Raw genomic sequence first — 15,499 nt, 5'->3', positions numbered from 1 at the left:
TCTGCGTGCAAAAGTGGTGGTTGGAGCTATCCCTTAATGGTGCTTTAGTATTCAGGTTTTTGCCTCTTTTTAAAGACTGGATCAGTGTCAATGTATTTTTTTTTAATTCCATGATCAATTAAATGGGGCCTTGAGAGAATTTGAAAGTGCCGATGTTCCTGGTACGTTTCGTAGTTGGAGTCTTGGCATTAGAGCCATTTAAGAAATCCCTTTCAAAATTCAGCAGTGAGCTGCAGATATTGTACACTGTAGCTGTGGTGATGGAGTGAAGGTTACTGGTGCTGTGCTTCTCTTTGCTACCATGTCTAGTAAAATATAAGGAGGCTTTGGCGAATTGGAAATGAGGGGTGTACTGCTTCTAAACTGCTACTCTACTGTATTTGTGGAAATGCTAGTTGCATTTCAGGTCAGTGGTCTTGTGACAATGTTGCAGGATTTGCTGGTCGCTGCTTCTGAGTATCAGTGAGGGGAATCGACTTCTGTAGTGCACGTTTCCTGGTATGCTTGATACCCTGTCACTTATTGGTATAGAAGTGCTTCATTCACAGGGGACTTCGATATTCTGTTCAATCTGCAAGTATGGCTATCACCTCACAAAGAACATTTGTGACTGGCAAAGCTAGCACCTGATCCTTTAATTATGGGATCCATTACCATTGATAAAATGCTGATTCTCTTTGACTTATTGCACTTCCTCTTGCATTAATAACAGAAATATACTGAAGGTATTTAAGGTCAGTCAGTGCTGTGAAATTGACATCAGAGTGGCCTCATCTTTAAATTTATTTCAGATTTCCTGCATTTGTATTTGCTCTAGGATTCCTACATCATAGTTCCTCCAGGGTAATGCCTTTTTGTTGTGTCCAGTACTTCTCCTGATATATTGTTAACCTTGATTTGCATTGAACCAGGACTGATCCATTTTGTTAGTGACTGTTAATGTTGGACCATGGCCAAAGATGGCTGCCGTGGAATACAGTGGCAGTATCTTATGGATGCCAGATTTTGAATTGCTGGATCTTGGAATCTGTGCCCTGTAACGTATTGAGACCATTAAGCAATGTGTTCTTGGATGAACAAGGGAAGTCACTCTTAGCAATACCTTGACCATTGTGGTGGATGTATATTTGATCTAGCAACAGCTAGTTCAACGATTAAGATTTTCCCTTGCCTGATCCTTTTGTCACTTGACTTTCTGGTTTGTGCAATCTTAATTTTTACTTGAATTATTTTTAAACCAGCGTAGTTAATGTTAACATTTTTTCTGGATTTCTCTTCACAGGAAATATTTGACTGCTTTTAAATTCCAATGGCGCAGCGGAGTCTTCATGAAGACCCAGAGAGGTATCTCTTTGTGGATAGGGCTCTGGTTTACAACCCTGCTACCCAAGCTGACTGGACTGCCAAAAAGCTTGTGTGGGTGCCGTCAGAGCGCCATGGTTTTGAGGCTGCAAGCATTCAGGAAGAGCGAGGTGATGAGGTTGTGGTGGAGCTAATGGAGAATGGCAAGAAAGCCCTGGTCAACAAAGATGACATTCAGAAAATGAATCCTCCCAAGTTCTCAAAAGTGGAAGACATGGCTGAGCTAACCTGCTTGAATGAAGCATCAGTCTTGCATAATTTGAAGGATCGATATTACTCCGGTTTGATTTATGTAAGTTTCAAGCATGTAAACTTTATACAAAAAGACTAAATTGGAAAAAAAATTTTTGAATTATCTTAACTGAGCTCAAGCTGGAAGGGACTGTATGAGAAGAGGTACATTTGCTGTTAGGATCGGGGGGTGGAATTTGACAAAATCTGTTCAAATTATACAGATTTTCTTTCCTTGCGGGGATTGAAAATTCTCACTTGCTGCTAGAAAAGTTTAGATTCAATCATTACCTGGAATATTACCAGCTCTTCCCATCAACCTTTGTCCACTTTGAGTGGTAAATAATGAAGGGTCATGCCTGCTAGTTAAGACATTAATTCTGTTCACTTATTAAATGATCAAACACATGGGTATTTGGTAATTTCTGGCTGGGTTGTTTGCTGTTAACCGCCTATTAACTTGATTGGTCGTTTTGTATCCCATTGTTGATTCAATATTTTCAATCATGATGCTATTATCACCAGCTGGATTATCTAATGTCATGTGCTTTAAGTTTGTCATTTGTCTTGCATCAGACCATTGGTGATGGTGTTATTCACCTGCCACTTGTCAGCTCTGGGTAGTAATCTGTTGCTGGAAAGCTGATGGACTTGGACATGAGATAGAAGCCAAGTCCCAAGTAAATGGATATATACATCTTCATAATCAGGTTGTTGCGTCCATTTGATCATTAAACATTCTTTTTTGGAACTGCACAATATTTCCCAAACTTAAAACCTGATGCAGAATTGTTGCTTCTCTCAGAATTAATTTGCAAGAAGGGATGTTGCTTTGACATGAAGTAGGTTCATATTGTGATGCTGAGTTACGCACATTGTTAGAGCAGTGTTCTTGTTTTTCATTTCCACTAATTACCAATGGCATTTTCCCCTCATTTTGGCAACACACCCAACAGATGTAATGTTAGTTACAGCCACATTTTTAAATGTCTAAATATTTTAATAATCCATTTGGGAAATGATAACTTTTAAATGTGTAAAGTTCTTATGGTTAAGGAGTTTACGAGTTAACCTGGTATGCCAGAAACTATTTGAAAACCATTGATTTGTGAATGTTGATCTATCAACAGTAAATGACTGTTGCAAGTTAACCAGTTGTAAAGGCAGTAAGCAGACAGATTTATTCCTTGCTGTCCAAAATGTTTCATTCCATAGCACCTTGATTGAATTTTGTTCTGATGTGACACCTCTGTCCTGGAAAATTAGCAGGGTAATATAGATTAGGGACTTTAGGTTCAGTTAAGATTTCTACATGAGCAGTTTCTTTCAAATGCTGAGAACTTTGTAGATGGCAGAAACTGCTAAGGATCTGTTGAATGCAGCTGCTGGTAGGATGGAAGATGAAAACAGGGTAACTGTATCCTTCCTATAGTCAAAAGGAAGCGGTTGAGAGCAGAGGTGAGGGGAAGTGATATTTTGGGTTTCAAATATCTGTAGGCTTATTTTAATTTTGATCCACAGGAATTGTTTTTGTTGGAGAATTTTAAGTTTGGTATTTTTAACATTGTACAAATTATTACTGAGTTTAACCCATTTAGTTTCAGAATTGTGTGAGTTCAATTTTTGGCCCATACTTGACAGTCATGTAAAAGCCATAAAGTTAATGCCCCTTCTCCATTGCCATCCTCTAGCTTTGAGGCTTTGTGTCATAACCAGGATGTAAATAATATGACTAACAGAATAGCTACAAGACACAGGTAATGTGCTGGAGAAACTCAACGGGTCAGGCAGCTTCTGTGGAAATAACGGTTGAAGTTTCAGGCTGAAACCCTTCATTTGTGTTTTTTTTTTTAGTCTCAGTCTGTAACGTCCCCTGTTTGTTCATTTTCCATTGATGATGCCTGACCTGCCGAGCTCCTCAGGTACAGGGGTTCCCAGTTGTTATGCCAGGAACCAGTACCATTAGGCAAAGGATCCATGGACCCTGGTTGGAGTCTGGACTCTAGCATTTTGTGTTTCACTAGACTTTCAGCATCTGCAGAATGTCATGTTTATGATTTGCAGTAAGATTTGTTACAATTGTTACAATTTTGAGATGACAGATTATTCTGTTGAGGTTGTTGAATTATTGACCGTTGTTGAAGTTCTGCCGGGACTGGAAACAAATTCTGCTATACTTGGTTTCCCACTATTATGTAAGCTCTTGAAGGCCCATTGAGCTTTGTCTTTTTAGAAAAAAAAAACATTGAGTAACTGCCTGGAAATAGTAACTGCTCAATTAATATTGCTATCCAGCAAAGTTCTCCTTGTCTCATAACCCCCTCCAAATATGTATAAAGGAGCTGTTATGTCGAATCTGTTTATACAGATGGGTGTAGTTCATAAGCAGTCTCAATTTGATGTGATGTATCAAGAATCTGGCCACTGGGGCCAAGGGTTATTGCCCCTTTTTACTGTGCAGCACTGAGAATGATTCAGTGCAGGTTAGTAATTGCATCTGATGATCTTGAGGTCTTCACTGGACAGTCCCATCAGCAGTTAATCAGCATGCTAAATCTTCCGCCCTCGAGGATATTTTTGAAGGGTGGGGAAGAGAAATATTCCTATTTCTTTAATAATTTTACTAAACTGTCCATGTTTTTTTTTAAAAAATGGCTAGTCAAATGGGCTGATATTACCAGCCCTGTTCAAAATCACTTGATAGGATCAAGGGCTGGATATGAACTTTTAAAGACATGCAGCACGCTTTCCTTAAGATTGAGCACAAGTACTGCATGTGATGGTTATTAAACAAAAAATTTGAGACATGAATATTTGACTAAATCTAGCATTCTTAGTCATGTGGAATAATTGATCCTTTTGAAGGAGACGGAAGGAAATGGTAGGGTTGAATGAAGTAAATCTGGAGAATAATTCTATTGAACTAGTGTTGGCAAGATGTTTTGGATGAAGTCAGTTTAAAAATTGGCAGTTTCACTTATAGCTGTATATGCACTTTTCAGAGTCTGTCACTATCACTCTTCTGTCAGTAATGTCAGATCTACACCGTGTCTGTAGTGCAGATTGAGACTGTGCAGTGCCCAATACTGAATCTGGGGTGGGCAAGTCACACTGAGCTTAGTCCGATATCACAAGCAGGAAACAAACATATTTGCATTGTATTATTTTAAAATGCAGGTAGTAGCTAAGGAGTTTATTTGGCAATTTAACAGGAAAGTTATAAAACACTACAAGCCCAGGAGTAGTTATTGACCTTTTCTGCCGTTCCCAAGATGATTAGCATCAAAATTCTAGAATTTGTTCTCACAGGCTGAACATGTGAATTGAGACTATACAAGTCAAATTGTTCAAACAGGCTATAACAATGGTGCTGCCTTTAATGTAAGTCAGCTTAAACATCTTTTAGGTGGGTATGTTTTCTTAATTTTGTTTACTAGCAAGAAGACGTCTGTGGAATTGAACCATGGTAGAAATGCTGATTGTCAGGCTTTTGTTTTTTAACTGATGTAATGAGTTAAGCTAGCTTTGCAGTTCTGACGGTAAATGTGTTAGCTATTACCATAAACTGATTTCATTGTATAAACATTCTTTAAAAATGAGGTTTGTAACCATGGCCTGACTGAGTATTTAGCAATGTAGCAAACAAAAATTTTGCAAAAGGCAGTCTGCAATACTGATTTTATTTTGGATCTACAGGCTAGTTTGGGTGTGTGAGTTGAAGTGTCCAAGTTTAAATTTCCTGGCCCCAAAGTTAATTGCCTCTTTGGTTTTGGCCTGTTTGGGGTAGAAACTTTGGCTGTACTCTGCAGCTCTGAGCTGAAGAACCTGTTTCAGTTCTAAATTTGTCATGACAGCTGAAGCATTCTTTTATAATTGTGTTTCCTTATTTCTCCAATTGAGCTGTGTGACCCAGTGAGGAGTCCATCTGGCCCCCATGCAAGAGCTTTGCTTATGAATATTAGATGTAAAGATGGAGGAGTATCGAATTAACTTTTCAAAGTTTGATTTCTTTTTTGTGGTGCCACGTCTTCCTCAGTGAACAAATCTTTCAAAAAGTTAGATTTGGTGTTTGCCGGATCATTTTTTTACGAAGTGGGGTAAAGCTGACGGAAGAAAGAAATTGATTTTCTTCAGGGTTGACAAAGGCCAAAACTGTTTGTAGTAAAATGCTGTTTGAAAATTGACTATTAACTAACCACCTAAATGCAATGAAACACTTTACCAAACTGCTGTCTACATGTTCAATGCCTGTGAATTTGGTCATACTTGTATATAGTATTACAAATATTGTGAAATATCTCAATTAACAAATTTTAAATTGATTTAATTGAAGAGTGAAGGATCAAATAGACTGGATCCCAGGAATTAAATGAACCATCTGGTAGTGTAGTGGCATCTGCACAGGTCTTTGTGGTGAGTGGGTCCTGGGTTTGAATCTAGCCAGCTCCTTGCACACTTTCCCTCATGCTGGGTTTGGGTTGAGCATTGAGCTAGCAACTCGGTCTTGTTTTTTTAAAAAAAACACAGACAAATGCTAAAGGAATAGCAAAGTTGCCACTCAGTGCGCCAGAAGTCAAGGAGAGGAGCTCAACTCCACAACCAGGATCTAAACGTGTACTTGAAGTGACCAAGCAGAAACCTAAAGCTATCAAAGTACCTACTGTAGTTTTAGGCTGACAGCATTTCCATAATTTTGGGTGATCAGGCATTTATTTTTGCACTCTGCTTAAATTTGTCCCATAACAAGTTTTAAATACTTGAGTACTATTGTCATATAAACCAGTTAAACAGTGATTGATGCAGATTGGTGCTCTTCCCACCAATATTTAGAAAAGTTGTCCCTAACTTCCTTTCAACTGCTGGTAAAGTTGATGTGAAATATCTTTCAGCTAACACACACTGGAGCAAGCATGGAATTTGCTCTAATCCTGAATAAATGTGACATTATAATCCAATGTCTCTTTTCACAACCACATTGTTGATGTGAAAATGAGCTTTCCGTAGTTACCTAGAAACGAGCCAAGGGTTCAAACCTTGAAGACAATGCTGAGCCTTGTGCACCTCAGATCTACATAATTACAAACTTCCCTGCAGTTAGTATTTGTGCTCCCAAGCTGACAGGATCCTCAATGTTCATGGCAATGTAGTGTAGGTGGAGTGCAGTTTAACCTCTGGTGATGCAATGGAACAAAACTCAGGAGCTGAAGTGCATTGAGTTTGTTTCTAGGTTCCAGACCTATTTGGAGATGCAGCCCTTTCAGCCCAATGAACTGCACCACCCAGCGACCCACTGATTTTTCACTAGCCTGATCACAGGACAATGTACAGGACCAATTAATTTAGTAACCTGTATGTCTTTGGACTGAATAAACCAGAACACCTAGGGAAAACAAATTCCTTACAGAACGGGAATTGAACTCGGAACTGTAATGGTGTTGTGCTCATCACTAGGCCACCGTGGTGCCTGATTACCTCTTGATTATATCTTTCACCCATGGTTTTGGCCTGTTTAAGCAAATGGTTGTTCAGCTACGGTGGCATGCAAAAGTTTGGGCAGCCCGGTCAAATTTCAGTTACTGTGAATAGCTAAGCGAGTTAAAAGATGTCCTGATTTCTGAAAGGCATAAAGTTAAAGACGACACATTTCTTTAATATTTTAAGCAAGATTACTTTTTTATTTCCATCTTTTACAGTTTCAAAATAACAAAGGAGCAGGGCCCAAAGTAAAAGTTTGGGCACCCTGCATGGTCAGTACTTAGTAACACCCTTTGGCAAGTATCGCGGCTTCTAAATGCTTTCTGTAGCAGCTAAGAGTCTTTCAATTCTTGCTTGGGGGATTTTTGCCCATTCTTCCTTGCAAAAGGCTTCTAGTTCTGATGGCCATCTTGCATGCACTGCTCTTTTGAGGTCTATCCACAGATTTTCGATTATGTTTAGGTCAGGGGACTGAGAGGGCCATGGCAAAACCTTCAGCTTGCGCCTCTTGAGGTAGTCCATTGTGGATTTGGAGGTGTTTAGGGTCATTATCCTGTTGTAGAAGCCATCCTCTATTCATCTTCAGCTTTTTTACTGATGGTGTGATGTTTGCTTCTTGAATTTGCTCGTATTTAATTAAATTCATTCTTCCCTCTACCAGGGAAATGTTCCCCATGCCACTGGCTGCAACACAAGCCCAAAGCATGATTGATCCACCCCCATGCTTAACAGTTGGAGAGGTGTTCTTCATGAAATTCTGCACCCTTTTTTCTCCAAACATACCTTTGCTCATTGTAGCCAAAAAGTTCTATTTTAACTTCAGTCCACAGGGCTTGTTTCCAAAGTGCATTGGGCTTGTTTAGATGTTCCTTTGCAAACTTCTGATGCTGAATTTTGTGTTGAGGACGCAGAAAAGGTTTTCTTCTGATGACTCTCCCATGAAGGTCATATTTGTGCAGGTGTCGCTGCACAGTAGAACAGTGCACCACCACTCCAGAGTCTGCTAAATCTTCCTGAAGGTCTTCTGCAGTCAAACAGGGGTTTTGATTTGCCTTTATAGCAATCCTATAAACAGTTCTCTTGGAAAGTTTTCTTGGTCTTCCAAACCTTAACTTGACCTCCACTGTTCCTGTTAACTGCCATTTCTTTAAATACATTACAAACTGAGGAAAGGGCTACCTGAAAATGCTATGCTATCTTATAGCCTTCTCCTGCTTTATGGGCATTTATTTTAATTTTCAGAGTGCTAGGCAGCTACTTAGAGGAGCCCGTGGCTGCTGATTGTTGGGACATGGTTTGAGGAGTCAGGGTATTTATAAAGCTTTGAAATTTGCATCACCTGTCTTTTCCTAACAATGACTGTGAACAAGCCATAGCCTTAACAAGCTAATTAAGGTCTGAGACCTTGGTAAAAGTTATCTGAGAGCTCAGATCTCTTGGGGTGCCCAAATTTTGCATGGTGCTCCTTTCCTTTTTTCCCCACTCTAAAATTGTGCAAAACAAATAATACACTAATCTTGCTTAAAATGTTGAAAAGAATATTTCATCTTTGACTTTTGGAGATCAGTTCATCTTCTACTCAGCTATTTACAGTAACAGAAATTTTGACCAGGAGTGCCCAAACTTTTGCATGCCACTGTATACTATAAATGAGAGTGAGTTCCAGGAATGTTGTTTATTGATTTTAAGTTTGAATTGAATCTGGCAGCAGAGGTTTTTTGTATTCATTTCTATTTTTCTCTGCTGGCTTGGTCATATGTCCAAGTTGTCAAAAACTGCTTAAAAACTAAAATGCTCAAATAAAAGTTGCACACTTTTATTTTTTTAAAAAAAATCTATGGTTACAATTTAGATCTTTGTTTTTAAATTGAGTTAATATTAGCTCACTTGCACAGATTCCTCTTCCATTGATGTAAATGGAATTGCTGCTCCTGTGCCAGTTTTTATGTGGTGCCTGTCCAGTGGGCAGATTTTCCCAGCATAAATGCTGGAGAGCAGCTTCCAACTTTGCTCTTAATGATTGGATTCCAATGCAAACCCCTCAAAGACACCTGGAAGTACATAAATGGCTGAGTTTAGACTTTTGGGCACAACAGAATGAGAATTTGGGAATCGGTCTGCAAGATAAACTTGAAGCCTAGGATCTTCCATGAGTGTGAATTTGAGCAAATCCAGAATGCCTTTGTGATGAGCAGCCAGAAAGAAGTGGTTACTCCAGATCCAACGTAGCACAAGAAAAATAGTCCATGAGCTGGGTGTGTGCGATCTTTCATGTAATTGGCCCTTTTCCTGCACCTTTCTGTATATATGTTCATGATGGTGGGTAGGCTGGTGCCAGTGATGCGCTGGGTAGTCTTGACTATGTCACTGTACAGAAACTGCAGCTGGCAGGATGCTCTCTACCATGCATCTGAGCATGCTGTCTTCAGTAGAGGTGTTTGTGAGCTCTCTTTGACTGTGAAGGATGTGTTCTGGAACCATGCGGTTGTGTGTGATGTGAGCGAATCCTGTATTGCTTCCCTGAGGTGGGGTAAAACAAATAGTTGTATGATTATCATTTCTTCACCCCAATGTCACCCAAAAAAAATCTTGTCCTGTGACTGAAACTCCAAGTTATTTCCATTATTACTCAATAAAGGCTTTTTTGTATACCAACTGATGAGAATTGGGGGAGGAAAGACTTGTGACCTTGCCATTCATTTGCTGAATACTGATTTCACAGAAACCACTACATGAAGGTTAATCAACCCATGCAACATGAGTTTTGCTTTCTGGTTTGAGCAGCAGTGACTTTATCAATCTGGTTAAGGAGTCTTCAAATAGAATTCAGTGTGCAATGCAGGGCTATAACGTGCTTTGAGTGACATTCTTTCAAAATCAAAGGGCAGAAATCGAAGTAGCAGTTAGTTATTTGTATTCTGTTACACCATGCTCAACTAACTTTTGATTTTTATAGCAGCAATATTAAACATTTGAAGACTGTTCCAAATTGCTGCACTATGCACATACTGAGGAAGAGTGCAATGTTTAGCAAGCAGGTTTAGATTTTGTGATCTTAACTGCATTGCATATTGGCAGAGGTTGGAGTTGCTCTCACTTTTAGAGTAATGATGGCAAGTGTTGACAGTTTTCCTCTTGTTGGAGCTACAATTCCTGCACTATTTGAGTTCCAGTAGTGGATTTCCAGAAGGTTTTGAACAAAGATGAAAGGTGAATTTGGCTTTTGCCTGATTGTTGGTCAAAACAGATGCTGTTTATTCCTTAAAACAGCAGATTACGTTGGAAGATTTGCACTCTTCCTAAAGTTATTGTGGAAAATAGACTTGCCAAAATAAGTTCATTCTCCTGGATAACAAGATCAAAAACATAAGCTGGATTGAGAGGACACACACAAACTGCTGGAGAAACTCAGCAGGCCTGGTAGCATCTATTGAAATGAATAAACAGTTGATCTTTTAAATTAAGACCCTTCATCAGGATTGAGAATGGCAGCATAGAATTTATTGCCCCAGTTGGCCGATAGTTAAAGCAGTATTGAGTTAATACCAGCTTCAACTTGGAGCTCAGTCCAAAGTTCAGAGAATGGCAACGGGTTGTTCATCTAGAAGTTTTGATGGTTACTTGCAATGTGGATAATTGTGAAAAACTGACTGGATTTTGGAATTTCAGAATATTAAAAGTCCAGTTTCAGTAAGTCCACTGAATAAAATGCTGAAGAGCAAATGGTTTTCTCTAACCTGCATATTTTGAAAGGGAAGTGTGAGAATATGAAGTTCAGTCATTTAGGATTTTACAGATTATGTTTGCGATTCTTGATGCTAGAATATTTTTTGATCTTAATGCTATTAAGAAGCAATCTAATGGTTTCTGTTTTCTTCCTAGACATACTCTGGACTGTTCTGTGTGGTGATAAATCCATACAAGAATCTTCCCATTTATGCAGAACAGATTATTGACATGTACAGAGGGAAAAAGCGACATGAGATGCCTCCACACATCTATGCCATCTCTGAAAGTGCTTACAGAAGCATGTTGCAGGGTAAGATGCAAATCTGGATTTGTGGGAGTAGAAAAAGTAATATAAAATTCATCGTGTCATTTGTATTGAGTTTGTAAGCTTTTTCAAAATTGCACAATGGAAGGAGTCCGGGTTAGAGATTATAAATATCTCAATCTATCTTTGCCTTAAAGTGGGTTTCCTTTTTACATTACATACTGCTTATATTTTGGTGGAGGGAGAGGGGGAGTTTTTCCCAAAAGCCATGGGCTACTGTAACATTGAAGCTGATTTATGGGTTTGGTGAGTGAGACAGAAAACATTGCGAATTGGTATAATCATTTATTTACAGACAGTAAAAATTCAACCAAATGTCTATTTCCTCAAGTTGCACAGACTACAGAACTAAATATCCAATGGACACTTAAGAGCATGTGTGTAGCATGCTTCCCCAATGGTTTTGTGACATGCCTTGGGCAAAGGGGGAAAGAAAGATGCTCCCGTGTGTTGGCCTTTATACCCAGGATATTTGAAACTTGACACTAGGTAGCCAACCAATGGGAAAAGCAGCTGCAGTATGTAAGCTAATCAGTCATGACAGAACAACACACACAAAATGCTGGTGGAACGCAGCAGGCCAGGCAGCATGTATAAGAAGAAGCATTGTCGACGTTTCGGGCAATGACAGAAGTGACTTTTGACAAGCAGATGAGCTCGCCCCCACAGGACAGCTGTACATCTACCCTGTCCAATGTGCGGTACATCCTGTGGTGTGACGCCTTGCAGGGCTTAATCCTTTAGTGGAACTTGACTATTAGACTGGACTGTTGAATTTGGTTGCTAGTCTAGTAATAAGATGCTGGAGAAACTCGGTGAATGAGAGAGCATCTGTGGAGGGAAATAGATTCTTGATACTTTGGGTCAGAATTTTTCACCTGGACTGAAAGGGGAAGTGATGGGATGAGCCATTGGTAAGTGATATGTGGAGCCTGGTGAGTTGGGATGATGGACAGCTTGTGGGAAGAGTGAGTATAAGATGTGGGGTGAGCAGATGGGAAAATGGGGAACTTGATGCAATGGGAGGAGTGAGAGTAATGGTGGATGACAAATGGGGTGTTTGGAGGGTTGGGGTTTGTTTAAGAGGAACTGGGTAAGTGGGGAAGACAAAAGATGGAGAGTGAGCAGTTTATCTAAAGTTGCAGAATTTCTGTTAGTATAATTTTTTTTTAAAATCCAAGTTAATGCTACTTTTGTAGCCAAGGAGTGTGATGACATGTATGAGCACCTACTCAGTCTAAGAACTAAGCTGATGGAGGAAGTGTGGGTTGAGAAGGGAGAAGAATGAGTCAATGGATTAAGATACTTCCACAAAGTCTGGCCTCGTCAGCAGGAAAAACTTCCATTCATTCTTGTAGTTGGGATTTAAAGCCAAATGAACCACTGGAGTGAATGTAGTGTCAAGTCAATTCAGGATTAACCCTTCTGAACTTGGCTCACAGTTGGGACCTTTTGGACTCCACACTTACACCAGGGCCTTGCAGGTTTTCCAGGCTGGTACTGCTGTGCCCCCCCCCACCCCCCCACCCCCATTATTGCTCAGGATTAGAGGTAGGCAATCTAGCTCCTCTACTCTACCTTTTATGACATGGCTGAATGCTATGTCTGAAAATTACTCAACTGTCTCATCTTTGATGTCCAAAAATGTATTGATTGTGTCCTTGAACATACTGATGTACACAACTATTTAAAATAGACTGCAAATATTTGCAATCTTGAGTGAAATGTTACCATTTTGGTCTAAAGACTGTTCTCTTATTTTGAAATTATTCCCCATTTGCTTATAGCTGGGGAGCTGAAACAAAGGACTTTTGGTATCTCTCCGATTAAATCCCACTCCATATTTTGACTGCCTTAATGAGAGCGCCTCTCATTTTGCTAAACTCAATTACTTGCCAGATTGCACCTTTTTTCCAGGAACCAGTATTAAATCTACATTTATCTCTAAGGCTAAGATGTATGAAGACCAAATCTGTACACATGCCTTGTACAGTGTAGTCTTGCTGAAATCTAATTAAATTCTTATCAAAACTTGTATTTCAGCTCTTTTGTAATAAGGCCACTGTGCCATTTGCTGTCTTAATTATTTGTTGTCTGTGGGTGTTTACATAATGAGCACACCTGTATAAAAATACTTTATTTTAAAAATTTAAATTTAGTTTTCTATCAAAATGGCCGGCACACATTTTTGCACATGTATCTCTTAATTGCTTATCTGTTCTACCCATTTGAAGACAGTAAAAAGAAAATGATTTGCAGGATTTATTTTTTTTAGGTAGATAAGGGTGGTGGGGGGAAGCTCACTGAAGAGTCAGTGGCTACTGTAAAGTGTTGGTTGAGGCAAGTTCCCAACGAAAGTTCATCACGGAAAAGTGGCAGTTCATCGCTGGGAAGCTTGAACCAATAATAAAGCTGTACAAGCCTATGCATCTGATCGCTTGTGATGGAGTAGGTTATTGACAAGTTAAGTTTGTGTGAATTTACATTGCGTATTTTCTAGATAATGAATACAGGGGTGTAGGAGGCATAGTTCATCAGTTGAATGAATCTAAGGCCAACTCAGTTATTGAACTTTGTTAGTTGGTTTGAGAATGGAGGCATGCCAGAAGACGATCAGGAACTTGGCAGCATTCTCTACTCAGGAATTTTTTGTAAATTACTTTTTTCCTCATTATGGTTTGCCCACTTTGACTGCTGGTTGTGATGCAATTTTAAATGTGAATAATTCGTATGTACATTGAGAACGAAATTTGATTAAACCGGCAATGCTTAAAATAGCACAAATTAGTCTGTTAAATGTTTGAACAGTTGAACATCAAACGTATTGTAACTGCAATTGCATTACAAGTTGGAAGTGAACCATACATTTGACTGTTAATGTAATCCTAAATCACTGCATAATGGTTGTTTTGTTTAGAGGTTATATCACGGTTACCGAGTTTCTTGTTTCCTTATGTTTCAAGACTGAGTAGAGACAAGCCAGGTGGTCAAGTCTGTTGCATAGTTAAGCAAAATGGACTTTCAGCAGCTGCTAACTGATTGCATAATATGGGTTCACTACAAGAGACTAACTGTTAGTTTTAGACTAATCCTTTTGTGATGAATTTTGTGATTGTTTTATTGGTAGGCAGCTGCGTTAGTCTATCTGGGTGAGAGGAGTTCTTGCCATGCAGTTAAATTACAGCTGAACTAGTAATCAGGGTTCTGGACTCGAGTTCTGAAATTGAGTACAATTTCATCTGGTTAGGAAATTAACATGGTTAAATAACCTTACATTAGGTTTTCTTTGAACAGGTTCACATGGTTTCTCCAGTAACATTTCTTCCACTAGAACCCTCTCATCCTTGAAGTGAATGATCCTTTTGTTTTAACTAATTACAAATGGACTGTGCTCCAGTTATATATACTTTTCAGCATCAGGGATAGTGAAATGGTATTCTAGATGGCCATCAGGATACAAATTCACTTTATCCCACATTTGGGCACTGGAAGCTAAAAGTACATTTTGGGCTGTGTAGAACTGTGGTTGAAGTAGCTGATGAATCCCAAAGATAATGAACATAAGATAACATAATTCACATGATGCATTTCTTGTACTTTCATGATTAATGATATAAATACATTGAGTCCCATGAAATTACCAGATTAAATTTAAGCACAACCAAGCGTTATGCCCTGTTCCAGCACAGTTAGTAGAATAGCTACACAGCTGATTTTATGTGAAGAGAGCAACTGTTCTGTCGTAGTAAACAGGAAAGGCCAGTTATTTATAACAATGTACTTGAATGTAACAAAACCAAAAATCTGTACAAGGCACTAACTTGAATATATTTCAGTAACAATTGCTTGCATTGCTCTGGGTGAATAACTGGAAGAAGCAAACTAAAATGGAAAGTAGACTCTAAATACTTGTACAGTAATGAGGAAAGCTTTATTAGCTGGCTGCAATAAACATTGAATAATGCTGACAATGTACAATGGTGATTCTATACAAAAACTTTTCAGTTTCAAAACTGAATTTGGTTTGTGGATTGAGCGGGAATAGGACCTCGAATTTTAATCGTAAGCAGGCAGATGTAAGGAAACGCTTTTCATATACAAGTCATTACTTGTGAAGAAGGCATTCAGTAGGGAAGTGGGAAGGTAAAGGAAAATTTGCTGGGCTTTCTGTGAATGTAGGACATTGGAGTTGAAGTGGAAGTGCACCCAAATTGGTCACTTCTGCACCATTTTAATTCTGTGAATGCCCATTTTTTTAAAAGTCCCCATTCTTAAAGGGGGCAGAGAGAGGAAGAAGCCTTAGTTTTTTTTTGGTTGAAAGTAAATGAGAGCTTAAAGTGAAAATAGTCTTTTGGGTCCTTTATGTTGCTAATTTGT

The 15,499-nt window shown here is 39.0% G+C and overlaps 1 protein-coding gene across 6 annotated transcripts in view; it reads left to right on the top strand.

Moving 5' to 3' along the window:
• Positions 1–15,499, top strand: part of LOC140714604 (myosin-10) — a 174,143-nt gene that overhangs the window by 23,138 nt on the left and 135,506 nt on the right. For all 6 annotated transcript variants that reach the window (XM_073025938.1, XM_073025936.1, XM_073025934.1 and 3 more), the window contains exons 2-3: positions 1,283–1,654; positions 10,951–11,107. In XM_073025938.1, coding sequence (XP_072882039.1) covers positions 1,310–1,654; positions 10,951–11,107 — 502 coding nt within the window. In that variant the 5' untranslated portion in view covers positions 1,283–1,309. The remainder of the gene's footprint in view (positions 1–1,282; positions 1,655–10,950; positions 11,108–15,499) is intronic.

The sequence above is a fragment of the Hemitrygon akajei genome, chromosome 22 (assembly GCF_048418815.1).
Source record: "Hemitrygon akajei chromosome 22, sHemAka1.3, whole genome shotgun sequence".
Taxonomy (NCBI): Eukaryota; Metazoa; Chordata; class Chondrichthyes; order Myliobatiformes; family Dasyatidae; genus Hemitrygon; species Hemitrygon akajei.
This window is presented reverse-complemented; position numbering and strand designations above follow the sequence as displayed.